The 21,193-nt window shown below is 46.9% G+C and overlaps 1 protein-coding gene across 3 annotated transcripts in view; it reads right to left on the minus strand.

The window, feature by feature from the left end:
• Positions 1–2,168: 2,168 nt before the first annotated feature.
• Positions 2,169–21,193, minus strand: part of vars2 (valyl-tRNA synthetase 2, mitochondrial) — a 38,057-nt gene continuing 19,032 nt past the window's right edge. The window contains exons 22-30 of one of the 3 annotated variants that reach the window (XM_038966457.1): positions 13,057–13,125; positions 12,745–12,823; positions 12,112–12,242; positions 9,538–9,690; positions 8,771–9,043; positions 6,717–6,828; positions 4,274–4,476; positions 4,039–4,188; positions 2,169–2,562 (exon numbers count right to left, since the gene is read on the minus strand). In XM_038966457.1, the coding sequence (XP_038822385.1) occupies positions 2,524–2,562; positions 4,039–4,188; positions 4,274–4,476; positions 6,717–6,828; positions 8,771–9,043; positions 9,538–9,690; positions 12,112–12,242; positions 12,745–12,823; positions 13,057–13,125 (1,209 nt within the window). In that variant the 3' untranslated portion in view covers positions 2,169–2,523. Of the gene's footprint in view, positions 3,027–4,038; positions 4,189–4,273; positions 4,477–6,716; positions 6,829–8,770; positions 9,044–9,537; positions 9,691–12,111; positions 12,243–12,744; positions 12,824–13,056; positions 13,126–21,193 lie in introns of all 3 variants that reach the window. The other 2 variants (XM_038966456.1, XM_038966458.1) reach the window with 2 other exon arrangements.

Here is a 21,193-nt window from a genome sequence, read left to right on the forward strand (position 1 = left end):
GCTGCGTAAATTCTAACCTGCTGCGAAAAGTCAAATTTGACGTTAATCTGACAAAAGCTGTATCCTTTCTAACCTCCGCTTTCATCCTCATCCCCTTTACAATTTTCCCTAGCAACAAAGTGCCCTGACAACCGTCATAAGGGCGGTGGCGCTCCGGCGAAATTGGCAATTTTTCTGCTATCTGGGGTGTATTCATTACGTCTTGCAACGAAAACCGTTTATCGTTTAAGAACCAAACAGCAAGAAAGTAAAACGGGGAGAGACCTACCTTTTTTTCGTTGGAAAATGTTTTCACTTTGAGGTAAACGGTTTCTGTTGCAAAACATTTCGCAACAGACGGAACGTTTTGTAACGTAATTGGCGTAATGAACACCCCCGTTGTGACTGGTCAGCAAGCAAGTAGGCCAAAGACAGTACCACCGAACAATGAGACAGATTTCACTGGATGTATAAATATGAAGCATCCGTTTGGCGTTTCCACTCAAATATGGTAGTGAGAGGAAGCCCAGTGGGAAAAGATGGAACGAGATTTTGTCCTACATTCTGCAAATGTTCTAATCGATTAAACATTTGATCTCAATACAGTTCTGTTTACCAAACTATAATCTGTTATGAATATAGTGTACTGAGATTTGTAAACTTCCGCTATTGTCAGTTTTTAAAATGCGCGTTGTTTAGGAAGTCGAATTGAGTTATTGCACACGCGCATTTCAGGAGTGTTTCCTAATGGAAATATGCAGATGTTTGCTAGAACGGGACAATTGGATCTCGCTAGCTCTGCCCACCTCCTTGCTTGTTCTGCCCACTGTGACTCATCTGTTCCCTTTGGAAACGACAGGCTGTGATCTATCTTGGTTTAGTTATACAAATCTTTGACAGTACAGTACGAAGATGGGGGATTTCTATTGGAGAAGCAGTTTCTGCCTATCACCCTTCGGGATTCCATGGCGAAATTGTCTTGCTGATGCGTACAAACACGCTCATGCGTACAAACACGGCAGGGTCTGAAGGTCGTCTCAGGCCGAACTGTGCATGCCGTCAAATCAAAGCCACGCATTCGATATAGTTGTTTTTGACGAAAATGAAAACGTGTGTCACTTGCACGAAGTGTTCAACTACTTAAGACATTTGCTCGAATCTATAGGTTCTGCCTTTAGAGTTCGAGAAAATTAACAACTAAGAAGAATGGTTCTCTTCTCAAACCATTTGCATTTCCGGAAGTCTCGCGATGTTGTGCCTCTGAGTTTAGAAACTTTTAACGGAGTTGCCAACAACCGGATGCATCCGATTTTCAGGGATACAGTGTCGTTGCTACAGTCATAAACCCCGCCCATTTCGACTATTGATCTAATTAATATGTGATTTTAAACTGCTTTATTTTAGGGGTTTAGTGAAGGTGGGTCATTTTTGACTCTTAGGACAAGGGGAGTATAACCTAACCTTCACCACACTGCTAGCTTATGCCTTACCCAAACCTTAAATGAAGACCAAAAAGCACATTTTTGTTTTCATGAATGTTTACTATGTCAAATTGACTGTGGCAACTAGTGGAAATCGGGATACAGACAGATACAGCTTTGGCAATGTAAACATATGTTTCACATGCCAATAAAGCATGCTGCGCCATGCAATGGCGATCCCGCGCTAGTCGGAACTAGGAAGCTCAGTTGCGCAAACCCACAGTTTCATCAGCTGTCCGGGTGGCTGGTCTCAGACAATCCTGCAGGTGAAGAAGCTGGATGTGGAGGTCCTGGGCTGGCGTGGTTACACGTGGTCTGCGGTTGTGAGGCCGGTTGGACCTACTGCCAAATTCTCTAAAATTATGTTGGATGGGGCTTATGGTAGAGAAATTAACATTAAATTCTCTGGCAACAGCTCTGGTGGACATTTCTGCAGTCAGCATGCCAATTGTACAATCCCTCAAAATGTGAGACATTTGTGGAGTTGTCTTGTGTGACAAAACTGCACATTTTAGAGTGGCCTTTTATTGTCCCCAGCACAAGATGCACCTATGTATTGATCATGCTGTTTAATCAGCTTCTTGATATGCCACACCTGTCAGGTGGATGGATTATCTTGGCAAAGGAGAAAGGCTCACTAACAGGGATGTAAACAAATTTGTGCACAAAATTCGAGAGAAATAAGCTTTTTGTACGCATGGAAAATTTCTGGGATATTTTATTTCAGCTCATGAGACATGGGACCAACACTTTACATGTTGCATAAATGTTTTTGTTCTGTGTAATATTTGACTAAAACAATCATGTCAAACTTTGCTTATATTTTTATACGATAACATACATCTCTCTATTATACGTGGGAATACTTTGGAACACATTTCCAAAATTAAAATCACTTGGAGCTGATTTTCTGGTGTTTTATAGCCTTTTATGTAATTTTTTTTATATATAATTCAATTAAAACACTTTTGCTCAGAACTTGGGGGGCTTGACTCCAAGCAAGGGTCACCACTGTAGTTATTCCAGGGCCTGCAGTTCTAGGTGTTCAATGGCAGGAAACCTGTTAGTCCATGATTGATATGTCCGATCCAGAGTTGAAGCCCTGCAGACAGACACTGTAGACAGTCAAGTTGTCCATGTAGAGGGAGGTCCTCTCTCACTGTGACTGTGTTTCAAATGGCACCCTATTCCCTACGTTGTGCACTACTTTAGACCAGGGACCTATTCCCTACGTTGTGCACTACTTTAGACCAGGGTCCTATTGCTCACAGTGGTCATCACTAGTTAACCCCGCCTAGTTCTAAAATGTATCTTCTTCAAATCTGATTTTAAACCTAACCACACTGCTAACCTTATGCCTAACCCCAACTTAAAATAAATTGTCTATCGTAAAAAATTAATGAAAACAAAAATGTGCATTAAAATTTTTTTTTTTACTTTGACTGTGGGAACTAGTGAAAAACCCTACATAGTACACTACTTTTGACCAGAGTTGTGTTTCGGAGGTCCCTGTAGTGCTGACAGCTGCTCCTCAATGTTCCTCAGCTCCTGCTCCAAGGCTGATATCTAAACAGATACATTCCATTGTGGGGGAGGGAATGAAGGCGGATAATTTAACAGAAATACAAAGCAACGTCTCTTTCAAGAACATCTTCATCAAATGGCACCCTATTTCCTATATAGTGCACTACTTTTGACCAGAGCCTTATGAGGTAATAGGATGCCATTTTGGATGTAAACAGTAGACATGCTGGTATGTCGGCCATTTTGCTCCAGCTTGCCCCAGTTTACATCAACACATTTGATCACAGGATGAAAGCAAGTTTGCTCACGTGACAAATACAAAGGTTGTTATTGTGAGATCATGCACATGTTTTTTTTTCTATTGTTTGCAAATACTGCATTATCTAATGTCCCATACTACGCATACTAAAAATGTCATGCTCAGCTACCGAACTCGTGATTTCCATGCCTGAATTAAAATGGTAAATCTATTTAATATTTAGAGGTCCGTCACCCCATTATTTCTACTTTGCACATTCTTCCACTGCAAATCTACCATTCCAGTGTTTTACTTGCTATATTGTATTTACTTCGCCACCATGGCCTTTTTTTTAACATTTACCTCCCTTATCTCACCTCATTTGCTCACATTGTATATATACTTATTTTTCTACTGTATTATTGACTGTATGTTTGTTTTACTCTGTGTAACTCTGTTGTTGTATGTGTCGAACTGCTTTGCTTTATCTTGGCCAGGTCGCAGTTGTAAATGAGAACTTGTTCTCAACTAGACTACCTGGTTAAATAAAGGTGAAATAAATAAACTAGAGTCAGTAGTACTTTATCATCACAAACATCAGAAATGATTACAAAGACAAGGATCAATAACACGAGCAAACTGAGTTAAAAGTCCCATCCAGGGAGCTCTCCCAACATGCCATATAGCTCGTTGTGTTGGTCACCGGGGACTGTGGCAAGTGAGTGTGTGAGGCATTCTGTCATCGGCCCGTTTATCTCACAAACACACACCCTTGCCACATTTCATGCACCCACTTCCCAGGTTTTTATATCTTACCTTGTTCTCTGTCTCTATCCTCACTCGCTCCGGAACCTTCTGTAAGTAGTTTGGCACACGGGTTCGAGAGAGGGACTGTTCCAGTTTAGAGAGGAGCTTCTCTCTGCGTTGGGAGAGCTGGAGACTAAGTTTGCCCACATTCACACCGCCCTGGAAGAAGGCAAACAACTCAGTACCATATTACAATTGACCATTTCTAGAAATCTGTGCGATTACACCTAACCCGGAAGATTACCTGAACATTGAGGTGTAACTGACAGGAGTGGTCGACCACACCCACAGCACTGCCTTTAGGGGGAGGCGGAGCCGACGGGAAGGACAGGGAGCCGGCCCCCTGAGGACAGTGGAGGTGGAGCTTGGTGATTCGGCCCAGGGTCCGTACAGCAGGGCCAAAGTGGAGCAGGATCTGGGCTTGGCTGGGCGAACACACGGCCCACACTGGAACACAGAGGATATGCGATTTATTAGTATACATGATTAATGAGTATATATGATTATGATTAATAATTATCATTCATATACATTCTAAAGAGTATCAAGCCATTAAATAGTCAGAAAGATGGTCCATATCTTTACCATATTTAGATCAGGTTTTTTAGTCCAGCCTACACTAGAACAGATAGGAAACATAATCCTTATTTCTAGAAGGCTTTGTCACGTTGATGACTATATTATGACACTGTTATGACGTACAGTTGAAATCAAATGGCCCTGCCAGGGTGAATACACTGGTTCATCTGGTTCTAATGTATACAGTAATGCTCAGACGGAGACAGAACACTGTTTACACGATGATCATAACGTTCACAAGACAGAATGAGTTTTTCAGAGGGATGCTACATATCATAGATCAGATTTCAATCAGTTTCTCTCCAGTACACAACTCAGCTTATACACTGCTCAAAAAAACAAAGGGAACACTAAAATAACACATCCTAGATCTGAATGAATGAAATATTCTTATTAAATACTTTTTTCTTTACATAGTTGAATGTGCTGACAACAAAATCACACAAAAATTATCAATGGAAATCAAATTTATCAACCCATGGAGGTCTAGATTTGGAGTCACACTCAAAATTAAAGTGGAAAACCACACTACAGGCTGATCCAACTTTGATGTAATGTCCTTCAAACAAGTCAAAATGAGGATCAGTAGTGTGTGTGACCTCCACGTTCCTGTATGACCTCCCTACAACGCCTGGGCATGCTCCTGATGAGGTGGCGGATGGTCTCCTGAGGGATCTCCTCCCAGACCTGGACTAAAGCATCCGCCAACTCCTGGACAGTCTGTGGTGCAACGTGGCGTTGGTGGATGGAGCGAGACATGATGTCCCAGATGTGCTTAATTGGATTCAAGTCTGGGGAACGGGCGGGCCAGTCCATAGCATCAATGCCTTCCTCTTGCAGGAACTGCTGACACACTCCAGCCACATGAGGTCTAGCATTGTCTTGCATTAGGAGGAACCCAGGGCCAACCGCACCAGCATATGGTCTCACAAGGGGTCTGAGGATCTAATCTCGGTACCTAATGGCAGTCAGGCTACCTCTGGCGAGCACATGGAGGGCTGTGCGGCCCCCCAAAGAAATGCCACCCCACACCATGACTGACCCACCGCCAAACCGGTCATGCTGGAGGATGTTGCAGGCAGCAGAACGTTCTCCACGGCGTCTCCAGACACTCTCACGTCTGTCACATGTGCTCAGTGTGAACCTGCTTTCATCTGTGAAGAGCACAGGGCGCCAGTGGCGAATTTGCCAATCTTGGTGTTCTCTGGCAAATGCCAAACGTCCTGCACGGTGTTGGGCTGTAAGCACAACCCCCACCTGTGGACGTCGGGCCCTCATACCACCCTCATGGAGTCTGTTTCTGACCGTTTGAGCAGACACATGCACATTTGTGGCCTGCTGGAGGTCATTTTGCAGGGCTCTGGCAGTGCTCCTCCTGCTCCTCCTTGCACAAAGGCGGAGGTAGCGGTCCTGCTGCTGGGTTGTTGCCCTCCTACAGCCTCCTCCACGTCTCCTGATGTACTGGCCTGTCTCCTGGTAGCGCCTCCATGCTCTGGACACTACGCTGACAGACACAGCAAACCTTCTTGCCACAGCTCGCATTGATGTGCCATCCTGGATGAGCTGCACTACCTGAGCCACTTGTGTGGGTTGTAGACTCCGTCTCATGCTACAACTAGAGTGAAAGCACCGCCAGCATTCAAAAGTGACCAAAACATCAGCCAGGAAGCATAGGAACTGAGAAGTGGTCTGTGGTCACCACCTGCAGAACCACTCCTTTATTGGGGGTGTCTTGCTAATTGCCTATAATTTCCACCTGTTGTCTATTCCATTTGCACAACAGCATGTGAAATTTATTGTCAATCAGTGTTGCTTCCTAAGTGGACAGTTTGATTTCACAGAAGTGTGATTGACTTGGAGTTACATTGTGTTGTTTAAGTGTTCCCTTTATTTTTTTGAGCAGTATATAACCATGTAGAACATGCAATGGTCACATTAAAGCACCGGTATAGGTCATCTGTCAAATCTCTGTGTGGTCGACTACTAAATCTGTGAGATCCATGAAGTAAAGTGTTTGCGACAACAACTTATACAATATCAGGCCAATAGACATAACATTTATCTATCCAGTTGAGCTAAGTTGTGACGTTGATGTGACAATGACTTACTGTCAGGCTTTTCCTTGGTCATGCCACACTGGGCCCTGAGGGACCTGGCTACTCTCACCACTTCCTGGACCAGAGTGAAGTCTGCTTCCTCCTGGGGGAAGTGCCAGTGTGCCTGGCAGGAAGTTGAGCAGGAATAACAAGAGGGGGAGAGAGATAGAGGTAAAACAAACCAAGGAAGAAGAGAAACCAAAACCACAGAAGTGACTATTAGTTTCTCAGCACTAATGACATTACCATAGTACACTCTTAGAAAAAAGGGTTCTCCGGCTGTCCCCGTAAGATAACCCTTTTTTGTTCCAGAGGGTTCTACATGGAATCCAAAGAACCATTTTAGGTTCTAAATAGCACCTTTTTTTCTAAGTCTCCAAGCCTCATAAGTGTAATGATCCTCACAGCTCTATAGCCAATAGGATTTCATTAAGTCTATAGCTAAATGGGTATAAAGTGAGTGTGTGTGTGTCTATGTGTATATATTAGTATCTACATAAACGCAGCAACAACAAACAAACGTCCCTTTTTCAGGACCCTGTCTTTCAAAGATAATTCGTAAAAATCCAAATAACTTCACAGATCTTCATTGTAAAGGATTTAAACACTGTTTCCCATGCTTGTTCAATGAACCATACATTTTTTTATGAACATGCACCTGTGGAACGGTCGTTAAGACACTAACAACTTACAGACGGTAGACAATTAAGGTCACAGTTATGAAAACTTAGGACACTAAAGAGGCCTTTCTACTGACTCTGAAAAACACCAAAAGAAAGATGCCCAGGGTCCCTGCTCATCTGCCTGAACGTGCCTTAGGCATGCTGCAAGGAGGCATGAGGACTGCAGATGTGGCCAGGTCAATAAATTGCAATGTCCATACTGTGGGACGCTTAAGACAGCACTACAGGGAGACAGGACGGACAGCTGATCGTCCTCACAGTGGCAGACCACGTGTAATAACACCTGCACAGGATTGGTACATCCGAACATCCCACCTGCGGGACAGGTACAGGATGACAACAACAACTGCCCGAGTTACACCAGCAACGCACAATCCATCCATCAGTGCTCAGACTGTCCGCAATAGGCTGAGAGAGGCTGGACTTAGGGCTCGTAGGCAGGTTCTGTTGTAAGGTAGGTCCTCACCAGACATCACCGGCAACAACGTCGCCTATGGGTAAAAACCCACCGTCGCAGGACCAGACAGGACTGGCAAAAATTACTCTTCACTGACGAGTCGCGGTTTTGTCTCACCTGGGGTGATGGTCGGATTCGCGTTTATCGCCGAAGGAATGAATTTTTTCACGATGGCTTGTACTCTGGAGCGGGATCGATTTGGAGGTGGAGGGTCCATCATGATCTGGGGCGGTGTGTCACAGCATCATCGGACTGAGCTTGTTGTCATTGCAGGCAATCTCAACACTGTGCGTTACAGGGAAGACATCCTCCTCCCTCATGTGGTACCCTTCCTGCAGGTTCATCCTGACATGACCCTCCAGCATGACAATGCCACCAGCCATACTGCCCGTTCTGTGTGTGAGTTCCTGCAAGACAGGAAAGTCAGTGTTCTGCCATGGCCAGCAAAGAGCCCGGATCTCAATCCCATTGAGTACGTCTGGGACCTGTTGGATCGGAGGGTGAGGGCTAGGGCCATTCCCCCCAGAAATGTCCGGGGACTTGCAGGTGCCTTGGTGGAAGAGTGGGGTAACATCCCACAGCAAGAACTGGCAAATCTGGTGCAGTCCATGAGGAGGAGATGCACTGCATTACTTAATGCAGCTGGTGGCCACACCAGATACTGACTGTTACTTTTGATTTTGACCCCCCCCTTTGTTCAGGAACACATTACTCCATTTCTGTTAGTCACATGTCTGTGGAACCTGTTCAGTTTATGTCTCAGTTGTTGAATCTTATTATGTTCATACAAATATTTACACATGTTAAGTTTGCTGAAAATAAACACAGTTGACAGGGAGAGGACGTTTCTTTTTTTGCTGAGTTTACTACACATTTCAGTTGTGCAACTGACTAGGACCCCCCTTTCCCCCCTACTACTCTCTTACCAGTTGTGAAGACTGTGGGTATGGCTGTAGACACAAGCTAGCCACGGCGCTATCACCACCCTCTCCCCTGAGAAGGTAGAGCCTCTGCCACAGCTCCTCAGTGAGGAAGGGCATGAAGGGAGAGAGGAGGGCCAGAGAGACAGACACACAGTGGTAGAGAACAGCCCTGACCTCCTGCTTCTCTCTCTGGCTACCTCTCCCAGTGTGCACTGTGTCGATCTGACCCAACCCCCCGGCGCCAGAGTCCTGGCTCAGCACTGGCTTGATGCACTCCTACACCACACACACAGACAGAGAGACAGAGAGAGACAGAGAGACAGACAGAGGGAGAGAGAGACAGAGAGAGAGAGAGAGAGAGAGAGAGAGAGACCGAAAGAGAGAGAGACCGAAAGAGAGAGAGACCGAGAGAGAGAGAGATAGACAGAGAGAGAGAGGGAGAGAGAGACAGAGAGAGAGAGACAGAGAGAGAGAGAGACAGAGAGAGACAGAGAGAGAGAGACAGAGAGAGAGAGAGACAGAGAGAGAGAGAGAGACAGAGAGAGAGAGAGACAGAGAGAGAGAGACAGAGAGAGACAGAGAGAGACAGAGATATAGATATAGAGAGAGGGAGAGAGAGAGAGAGACCGAGACCGAGAGAGAGAGAGAGGAAGTTAAATAGAAAGAGTTGTAGAGATCGGGGGAAGACACAGTTAGAGAGAAGACAGAGCGTTTCTCTTCAGTCCTTGATGTCCGTTACTAAACTACAGTCCATGACAGATTCTCCTCACCAGGTAGATGTCACAGAGGCTGTGCAGCCAGAAGGAGTGCAGGGCAGCAGTAACAGAGTGGAGTTCATATCTCTCAAAGCCCTGCTCACACTGGAGCACAGTGCTATAGAGCCTAGAACAAACCCACTGGTCCATACTGTTCAGAGGAGAGGTCTGGACAGAAAGAGAGAGAGAGAGGAAGAGAGAGAAAGAGAGAGAGGGAAAGAGACCGAGAGAGGGAGGGAGAGAGAGTCATATTTACAATATATATTTACAGCTATTACCAGATTTCCATCCCACCTTTTTATGCCAGTAAAAATGTCTGATAGAAAATGTCACAACAGGCCTGATGGAAACAGAAAATTTGTCAGTAAACTTTCCAAATGTCAACAAAACAAAATACGCTAACCAACGTGGGATCTTTTTGCATCTATAAAATGAAAGAAATGGGGGTGGAAATTCCTTTATGCGCAAATATTGATATCATAACCATCACATCAAAGTAAACGTGCAGTCACACGATGATATGTTGTGTGGTCGTCCCACTACGACTCGGGAAAACATGCAGTTTACTAGGCTACAGATGAAATAAGTTAGGATGATTCGATGCTTGCCTGCCTTTTGACAATAAAAGTAATCTTTCTCTTTTGTCCATAATAATGTCATCATGTAGGCAGCCTGTATCTGTGAGCTGTTGGCTAGAGAGCACGTACCAAGACCAGAGTGGGCAATTTGTTTTGGAACAAAATGATCAGAAGGGTTATAAATGAGATGGAAAGACATTTAACTTGTATTTTTTTATTCGTTACATGGGAATCTAAGGTATTTGTATATGCTCTTCGTCATCACAGCATGTTATCTGGGAATGGGAACATCTCTGCTCTACGTCATCACAGCCTGTTATCTGGGAATGGGAACATCTCTGCTCTACGTCATCACAGCCTGTTATCTGGGAATGGGAACATCTCTGCTCTACGTCTTCACAGCCTGTTATCTGGGAATGGGAACATCTCTGCTCTACGTCATCACAGCCTGTTATCTGGGAATGGGAACATCTCTGCTCTACGTCATCACAGCCTGTTATCTGGGAATGGGAACATCTCTGCTCTACGTCATCACAGCCTGTTATCTGGGAATGGGAACATCTCTGCTCTACGTCTTCACAGCCTGTTATCTGGGAATGGGAACATCTCTGCTCTACGTCATCACAGCCTGTTATCTGGGAATGGGAACATCTCTGCTCTACGTCATCACAGCCTGTTATCTGGGAATGGGAACATCTCTGCTCTACGTCTTCACAGCCTGTTATCTGGGAATGGGAACATCTCTGCTCTACGTCATCACAGCCTGTTATCTGGGAATGGGAACATCTCTGCTCTACGTCTTCACAGCCTGTTATCTGGGAATGGGAACATCTCTGCTCTACGTCATCACAGCCTGTTATCTGGGAATGGGAACATCTCTGCTCTACGTCATCACAGCCTGTTATCTGGGAATGGGAACATCTCTGCTCTACGTCATCACAGCCTGTTATCTGGGAATGGGAACATCTCTGCTCTACGTCTTCACAGCCTGTTATCTGGGAATGGGAACATCTCTGCTCTACGTCATCACAGCCTGTTATCTGGGAATGGGAACATCTCTGCTCTACGTCATCACAGCCTGTTATCTGGGAATGGGAACATCTCTGCTCTACGTCATCACAGCCTGTTATCTGGGAATGGGAACATCTCTGCTCTACGTCATCACAGCCTGTTATCTGGGAATGGGAACATCTCTGCTCTACGTCATCACAGCCTGTTATCTGGGAATGGGAACATCTCTGCTCTAAGTCATCACAGCCTGTTATCTGGGAATGGGAACATCTCTGCTCTACGTCATCACAGCCTGTTATCTGGGAATGGGAACATCTCTGCTCTACGTCTTCACAGCCTGTTATCTGGGAATGGGAACATCTCTGCTCTACGTCATCACAGCCTGTTATCTGGGAATGGGAACATCTCTGCTGGGAAAATAAACACACTGTTTTTATGAGGATTTTTGAATATTTCGCATGAAAATCCATCGGCCAATGGCGAAAGTGCATAAAAATGTCAGAATTAAGATATGACGTAATTGTTTAAAGCACTACCCACTGACTGTTTAAACTACGGCATGCGACGTGGTTCAATGTGCCAATAAAAATCAGCACAATCTACAGTTTTGGTTTTTCTAATTGCCTGGCATCCGGAAGCTACAAATAGGGATCATGTAAACTCTGCTAATGACCATACAAAAAAAGAGTAACGGGGAGAAATGTACGATACGGAGAGAACGAGCAAAACGAGGAATCTGTGTTAAGTGCACGTTGGCCGCCATCTTTATGCCCCTCGACTACTGGATGGAAACCTAGTTTATAACAAACAGGAATTAAGGAATTTAAATGACTGGAAAATCAGTGATTATCATGGGGAGAATCCTAACTTCCACAGTCACATTTTCACTTTAGTCTCCCAGTGACATTAATGCAGGACGGAGTGAAAATGTGACATGAACATGGATATAATATTGTCATGTCTGTTGGTATTCCGCTACAGTATAAATCTAATCCATTACCTGTTCCACTGTTCCCAGTTCATCCCCTCTGTCCTCCAGTACACCCAGCGTGAATCTCACTGTCTGCCACATCTTGTTACAGAAGTGTCTACAGCTCAGCACCTGGGACACGGACAGACTGATGTCCTCACCTGATGGACGGACAGACAGACACAGCATGAGAGACAGTGACATTGTAGCTATGAAAACAAACAGTTTTTTTGTGTCAGAACTTTGGAAGACTACCTGGGCTATTCTCAAGGGAAAAACTACAAAGAGACATGGAGTTTGACAAATAGACCTCTTTCATCAGATAAAACACCTGAAGTGAGAGAGACTATGGGAGTCACTCACCCTGGGCCTTGTAAGAGCAGAGTCACTCACCCTAGGCCTTGTAAGAGCAGAGTCACTCACCCTAGGCCTTGTAAGAGCAGAGTCACTCACCCTGAGCCTTGTAAGAGCAGAGTCACTCACCCTGGGCCTTGTAAGAGCAGAGTCACTCACCCTGGGCCTTGTAAGAGCAGAGTCACTCACCCTGGGCCTTGTAAGAGCAGAGTCACTCACCCTAGGCCTTGTAAGAGCAGAGTCACTCACCCTAGGCCTTGTAAGAGCAGAGTCACTCACCCTAGGCCTTGTAAGAGCAGAGTCACTCACCCTGGGCCTTGTAGGAGCAGAGAGCGAATCGGAGCGCGTCAGTACCACACTCTGGGATCCCCTTAGGGAAGTCTTTCCTCTGGACGCCATAGGGGACAGAGAGACAGGAGTTAGGGGCTGTATCCCAAAATGGCACCCTAGTCCCTATTCAGCACACTACTTTAGGGCTTTGGTCATGTGGAATAGGGTGCCATTTGGGACACAGTCAGGGAGAGAGCACAGAGGAAGTAAATGAACATGCCCACTCAGACGGAACTACCACAAATGACTGAGAGGAGGGAGTCGAGGGACGGCGGTGGGCAACTGACTGACCTGCGCTTCCATGGCAACCATGCTCTCTCGAGGGTCAAGGTTGCCCTCCTTCACTTTCTCTTGGAGCCTCTGGGGGGGGGGGGGGGGGGGGGGGAGAGAGAGAACAAATGTGTGGTTTAAATTGGTAAAAAACACAAACACATTTCTTTCCACAAGGTTGTAGGGTGAGACAGGGATGCAGCTTGAGCCCCAACCTCTTCAACATACATATCAATGAATTGGCGAGGGCACCAGAACAGTTTGCAGCACCTGGCCTCACCCTACTAGAATCTGAAGTCAAATGTCTACTGTTTACTGATGATCTGGTGCTTCTGTCACCAACCAAGGAGGGCCTACAGCAGCACCTAGATCTTCTGCACAAATTCCATCTAGACACCGTTGCCCTAGAGCACACAAAAAACTACACATACCTCGGCCTAAACATCAGCGCCACAGGTAACTTCCACAAAGCTGTGAACGATCTGAGAGACAAGGCAAGAACGGCCTTCTATGCCATCAAAAGGAACATATAATTCGACATACCAATTAGGATCTGGCTTAAAATACTTAAATCAGTTATAGAACCTATTGCCCTTTATGGTTGTGAGGTCTGGGGTCCGCTCACCAACCAACAATTCACAAAATGGGACAAACACCAAAATTGAGATTCTGCATGCAGAATTCTGCCAAAATATCTTCAGTGTACAACGTAAAACACCAAATAATGCATGCAGAGCAGAGTTAGGCCGATACCCGCTAATTATCAACATCCAGAAAAGAGACGTTAAATTCTACAACCACCTAAAAGGAAGCGAATCCCAAACCTTCCATAACAAAGCCATCACCTACAGAGAGATGAACCTGGAGAAGAGTCCCCTAAGCAAGCTGGTCCTGGGGCTCTGTTCACAAACAGAAACACACCCCACAGAGCCCCAGGACAGCAACACAATTAGACCCAACCAAATCATGAGAAAACAAAAAGATAATTACTTGACACTTTGGAAAGAATCAACAAAAAAACTGAGCAAACTAGAATGCTATTTGGCCCTAAACAGAGAGTACACAGTGGCAGAATACCTGACCACTGTGACTGACCCAAACTGAAGGAAAGCTTTGACTATGTACAGACTCAGTGAGCATAGCCTTGCTATTGAGAAAGGCCGCCGTAGGCAGACCTGGCTCTCAAGAGAAGACAGGATATGTGCACACTGCCCACAAAATGAGGTGGAAACTGAGCTGCACTTCCTAACCTCCTGCCAAATGTATGACCATATTAGAGACACATTTTTCCCTCAGATTACACAGATCCACAAAGAATTTGAAAACCTAACCAAATTTTTATAAACTCCCATATCTACTGGGTGAAATACCACAGTGTGCCATCACAGCAGCAAGATTTGTGACCTGTTCCCACAAGAAAAGGTCAAACATTGAAGAACAAACACCATTGTAAATACAACCCATATTATGTTAATTTATTTTCCCTTCTGTACTTTAATAACTATTTGCACATCTTTACAACACTGTATATATACATAATATGACATTTGAAATGTCTTCATTCTTTTGGATTGTAATGTTTACTGTTCATATTTTGTTTATTTCACTTTTGTTTATTATTTACTCAACTTGCTTTGGCAATGTAAATATGTTTCCCATGCCAATAAAGCCCCTTGAATTGAATTTGAGAGAGAGTGAGAGAAGACATAAATAGTGGAAGAGAGATAGGAGAGAGAAGACATACATAGTGGGAGAGAGAGAGATAGGAGAGAGAATACATAAATAGCGGGAGAGAAAGAGAGAGAGATAGGAGAGAGAAGACATAAATAGCGGGAGAGAGAGAGCGAGAGATAGGAGAGAGAAGACATAAATAGTGGGAGAGAAAGAGAGAGAGATAGGAGAGAGAAGACATAAATAGTGGGAGAGAAAGAGAGAGAGATAGGAGAGAGAAGACATACATAGTGGGAGAGAAAGAGAGAGAGATAGGAGAGAGAAGACATAAATAGTGGGAGAGAAAGAGAGAGAGATAGGAGAGAGAAGACATACATAGTGGGAGAGAAAGAGAGAGAGATAGGAGAGAGAAGACATAAATAGTGGGAGAGAAAGAGAGAGAGATAGGAGAGAGAAGACATACATAGTGGGAGAGAAAGAGAGAGAGATAGGAGAGAGAAGACATAAATAGTGGGAGAGAAAGAGAGAGAGATAGGAGAGAGAAGACATAAATAGTGGGAGAGAAAGAGAGAGAGATAGGAGAGAGAAGACATACATAGTGGGAGAGAAAGAGAGAGAGATAGGAGAGAGAAGACATAAATAGTGGGAGAGAAAGAGAGAGAGATAGGAGAGAAGACATAAATAGTGGGAGAGAAAGAGAGAGAGATAGGAGAGAGAAGACATACATAGTGGGAGAGAAAGAGAGAGAGATAGGAGAGAGAAGACATAAATAGTGGGAGAGAAAGAGAGAGAGATAGGAGAGAGAAGACATAAATAGTGGGAGAGAGAGAGCGAGAGATAGGAGAGAGAAGACATAAATAGCGGGAGAGAGAGAGCGAGAGATAGGAGAGAGAAGACATACATAGTGGGAGAGAGAGAGAGAGAGATAGGAGAGAGAAGACATAAATAGTGGGAGAGAAAGAAGGCGAGAGATAGGAGAGAGAAGACATAAATAGCGGGAGAGAGAGAGCGAGAGATAGGAGAGAGAAGACATAAATAGCGGGAGAGAGAGAGCGAGAGATAGGAGAGAGAAGACATACATAGTGGGAGAGAAAGAGAGCGAGAGATAGGAGAGAGAAGACATAAATAGTGGGAGAGAAAGAGAGAGAGATAGGAGAGAGAAGACATAAATAGTGGGAGAGAAAGAGAGAGAGATAGGAGAGAGAAGACATAAATAGTGGGAGAGAAAGAGAGAGAGATAGGAGAGAGAAGACATAAATAGTGGGAGAGAAAGAGAGAGAGATAGGAGAGAGAAGACATAAATAGTGGGAGAGAAAGAGAGAGAGATAGGAGAGAGAAGACATAAATAGTGGGAGAGAAAGAGAGAGAGAGGGAGAAGAGGGAGAGAGAAGACATAAATAGTAGGAGAGAGAGAGTTAGGACAGTGAGCTTTTGTAATATGTCATTACTTTTTAATCTCATGCTCAGTAAAATATTAGAATGGGAGAGCTCCACTACAGGGCAGATTGCCAAGAGCATATTTCCACTGCAGCAAGACATCCTCTACTCTCCTCTCCTCTCCTCACCCTTCTCTCCCTCTCTGTTCTTTTTACAGCCCAAGATGATCAATTCTGTGGCAGTAATGTCCTTCCACCACCATGATTTAGTGTTCTAATAGATGTCGTTACTCCTAACAAGTCCTCTGTCGTTACTCCTAACACGTCCTCTGTCGTTACTCCTAACACGTCCTCTGTCGTTACTCCTGACACGTCCTCTGTCGTTACTCCTGACACGTCCTCTGTCGTTACTCCTGACACGTCCTCTGTCGTTACTCCTGACACGTCCTCTGTCGTTACTCCTGACACGTCCTCTGTCGTTACTCCTGACACGTCCTCTGTCGTTACTCCTGACACGTCCTCTGTCGTTACCCCTGACACGTCCTCTGTCGTTACCCCTGACACGTCCTCTGTCGTTACCCCTGACACGTCCTCTGTCGTTACCCCTGACACGTCCTCTGTCGTTACCCCTGACACGTCCTCTGTCGTTACCCCTAACACGTCCTCTGTCGTTACCCCTAACACGTCCTCTGTCGTTACCCCTAACACGTCCTCTGTCGTTACCCCTAACACGTCCTCTGTCGTTACCCCTAACACGTCCTCTGTCGTTACCCCTAACACGTCCTCTGTCGTTACCCCTGACACGTCCTCTGTCGTTACCCCTGACACGTCCTCTGTCGTTACCCCTGACACGTCCTCTGTCGTTACCCCTGACACGTCCTCTGTCGTTACCCCTGACACGTCCTCTGTCGTTACCCCTGACACGTCCTCTGTCGTTACCCCTGACACGTCCTCTGTCGTTACCCCTGACACGTCCTCTGTCGTTACCCCTGACACGTCCTCTGTCGTTACCCCTGACACGTCCTCTGTCGTTACCCCTGACAAGTCCTCTGTCGTTACCCCTGACAAGTCCTCTGTCGTTACCCCTGACAAGTCCTCTGTCGTTACTCCTGACAAGTCCTCTGTCGTTACTCCTGACACGTCCTCTGTCGTTACTCCTGACACGTCCTCTGTCGTTACTCCTGACAAGTCCTCTGTCGTTACTCCTGACACGTCCTCTGTCGTTACTCCTAACACGTCCTCTGTCGTTACTCCTGACAAGTCCTCTGTCGTTACTCCTGACAAGTCCTCTGTCGTTACCCCTGACAAGTCCTCTGTCGTTACCCCTAACACGTCCTCTGTCGTTACCCCTAACACGTCCTCTGTCGTTACCCCTAACACGTCCTCTGTCGTTACCCCTAACACGTCCTCTGTCGTTACCCCTAACACGTCCTCTGTCGTTACCCCTAACACGTCCTCTGTCGTTACCCCTAACACGTCCTCTGTCGTTACCCCTAACACGTCCTCTGTCGTTACCCCTAACACGTCCTCTGTCGTTACCCCTAACACGTCCTCTGTCGTTACCCCTAACACGTCCTCTGTCGTTACTCCTAACACGTCCTCTGTCGTTACTCCTAACACGTCCTCTGTCGTTACTCCTAACACGTCCTCTGTCGTAACTCCTAACACGTCCTCTGTCGTTACTCCTAACACGTCCTCTGTCGTACCCCTAACACGTCCTCTGTCGTTACCCCTAACACGTCCTCTGTCGTTACCCCTAACACGTCCTCTGTCGTTACCCCTAACACGTCCTCTGTCGTTACCCCTAACACGTCCTCTGTCGTTACCCCTAACACGTCCTCTGTCGTTACCCCTAACACGTCCTCTGTCGTTACCCCTAACACGTCCTCTGTCGTTACCCCTAACACGTCCTCTGTCGTTACCCCTGACACGTCCTCTGTCGTTACCCCTGACACGTCCTCTGTCGTTACCCCTGACACGTCCTCTGTCGTTACCCCTGACACGTCCTCTGTCGTTACCCCTGACACGTCCTCTGTCGTTACCCCTGACACGTCCTCTGTCGTTACCCCTGACACGTCCTCTGTCGTTACCCCTGACACGTCCTCTGTCGTTACCCCTGACACGTCCTCTGTCGTTACCCCTGACACGTCCTCTGTCGTTACCCCTGACAAGTCCTCTGTCGTTACCCCTAACACGTCCTCTGTCGTTACCCCTAACACGTCCTCTGTCGTTACCCCTAACACGTCCTCTGTCGTTACCCCTAACACGTCCTCTGTCGTTACCCCTAACACGTCCTCTGTCGTTACCCCTAACACGTCCTCTGTCGTTACCCCTAACACGTCCTCTGTCGTTACCCCTAACACGTCCTCTGTCGTTACCCCTAACACGTCCTCTGTCGTTACCCCTAACACGTCCTCTGTCGTTACCCCTGACACGTCCTCTGTCGTTACCCCTGACACGTCCTCTGTCGTTACCCCTGACACGTCCTCTGTCGTTACTCCTGACACGTCCTCTGTCGTTACTCCTGACAAGTCCTCTGTCGTTACTCCTGACACGTCCTCTGTCGTTACTCCTAACACGTCCTCTGTCGTTACTCCTAACACGTCCTCTGTCGTTACTCCTAACACGTCCTCTGTCGTTACTCCTAACACGTCCTCTGTCGTTACTCCCTAACACGTCCTCTGTCGTTACCCCTAACACGTCCTCTGTCGTTACCCCTAACACGTCCTCTGTCGTTACCCCTAACACGTCCTCTGTCGTTACCCCTAACAAGTCCTCTGTCGTTACCCCTAAGTCCTCCTAAAAGTCCTCTGTCGTTACCCCTGACAAGTCCTCTGTCGTTACCCCTGACAAGTCCTCTGTCGTTACCCCTGACAAGTCCTCTGTCGTTACCCCTGACACGTCCTCTGTCGTTACCCCTGACACGTCCTCTGTCGTTACCCCTGACACGTCCTCTGTCGTTACCCCTAACAAGTCCTCTGTCGTTACCCCTAACAAGTCCTCTGTCGTTACCCCTAACACGTCCTCTGTCGTTACCCCTAACACGTCCTCTGTCGTTACCCCTAACACGTCCTCTGTCGTTACCCCTGACAAGTCCTCTGTCGTTACTCCTGACAAGTCCTCTGTCGTTACTCCTAACACGTCCTCTGTCGTTACTCCTGACAAGTCCTCTGTCGTTACTCCTAACACGTCCTCTGTCGTTACTCCTAACACGTCCTCTGTCGTTACCCCTGACAAGTCCTCTGTCGTTACCCCTAACACGTCCTCTGTCGTTACCCCTAACACGTCCTCTGTCGTTACCCCTAACACGTCCTCTGTCGTTACCCCTAACACGTCCTCTGTCGTTACCCCTAACACGTCCTCTGTCGTTACCCCTAACACGTCCTCTGTCGTTACCCCTAACACGTCCTCTGTCGTTACCCCTAACACGTCCTCTGTCGTTACCCCTAACACGTCCTCTGTCGTTACCCCTAACACGTCCTCTGTCGTTACCCCTAACACGTCCTCTGTCGTTACTCCTAACACGTCCTCTGTCGTTACTCCTAACACGTCCTCTGTCGTTACTCCTAACACGTCCTCTGTCGTTACTCCTAACACGTCCTCTGTCGTTACTCCTAACACGTCCTCTGTCGTTACTCCTAACACGTCCTCTGTCGTTACTCCTAACACGTCCTCTGTCGTTACTCCTAACACGTCCTCTGTCGTTACTCCTAACACGTCCTCTGTCGTTACTCCTAACACGTCCTCTGTCGTTACTCCTAACACGTCCTCTGTCGTTACTCCTAACACGTCCTCTGTCGTTACTCCTAACACGTCCTCTGTCGTTACTCCTAACACGTCCTCTGTCGTTACTCCTAACACGTCCTCTGTCGTTACTCCTAACACGTCCTCTGTCGTTACCCCTAACACGTCCTCTGTCGTTACCCCTAACACGTCCTCTGTCGTTACCCCTAACACGTCCTCTGTCGTTACCCCTAACACGTCCTCTGTCGTTACCCCTAACACGTCCTCTGTCGTTACCCCTAACACGTCCTCTGTCGTTACCCCTAACACGTCCTCTGTCGTTACCCCTAACACGTCCTCTGTCGTTACCCCTAACACGTCCTCTGTCGTTACCCCTAACACGTCCTCTGTCGTTACCCCTAACACGTCCTCTGTCGTTACTCCCTAACACGTCCTCTGTCGTTACTCCTAACACGTCCTCTGTCGTTACTCCTAACACGTCCTCTGTCGTTACTCCTAACACGTCCTCTGTCGTTACCTCCTAACACGTCCTCTGTCGTTACCCCTAACACGTCCTACCTACACGTCCTCTGTCGTTACCCCTAACACGTCCTCTGTCGTTACCCCTAACACGTCCTCTGTCGTTACCCCTAACACGTCCTCTGTCGTTACCCCTGACACGTCCTCTGTCGTTACCCCTGACACGTCCTCTGTCGTTACCCCTGACACGTCCTCTGTCGTTACCCCTGACACGTCCTCTGTCGTTACCCCTGACACGTCCTCTGTCGTTACCCCTGACACGTCCTCTGTCGTTACCCCTGACACGTCCTCTGTCGTTACCCCTGACACGTCCTCTGTCGTTACCCCTGACACGTCCTCTGTCGTTACCCCTGACACGTCCTCTGTCGTTACCCCTGACACGTCCTCTGTCGTTACCCCTGACACGTCCTCTGTCGTTACCCCTGACACGTCCTCTGTCGTTACCCCTGACGCGTCCTCTGTCGTTACCCCTGACGCGTCCTCTGTCGTTACCCCTGACGCGTCCTCTGTCGTTACCCCTGACGCGTCCTCTGTCGTTACCCCTGACGCGTCCTCTGTCGTTACCCCTGACACGTCCTCTGTCGTTACCCCTGACAAGTCCTCTGTCGTTACCCCTAACACGTCCTCTGTCGTTACCCCTAACACGTCCTCTGTCGTTACCCCTAACACGTCCTCTGTCGTTACCCCTAACACGTCCTCTGTCGTTACCCCTAACACGTCCTCTGTCGTTACCCCTGACACGTCCTCTGTCGTTACCCCTGACACGTCCTCTGTCGTTACTCCTGACACGTCCTCTGTCGTTACTCCTGACAAGTCCTCTGTCGTTACTCCTAACACGTCCTCTGTCG

Source organism: Salvelinus namaycush, chromosome 27, assembly GCF_016432855.1.
Source record: "Salvelinus namaycush isolate Seneca chromosome 27, SaNama_1.0, whole genome shotgun sequence".
Lineage (NCBI taxonomy): Eukaryota > Metazoa > Chordata > Actinopteri > Salmoniformes > Salmonidae > Salvelinus > Salvelinus namaycush.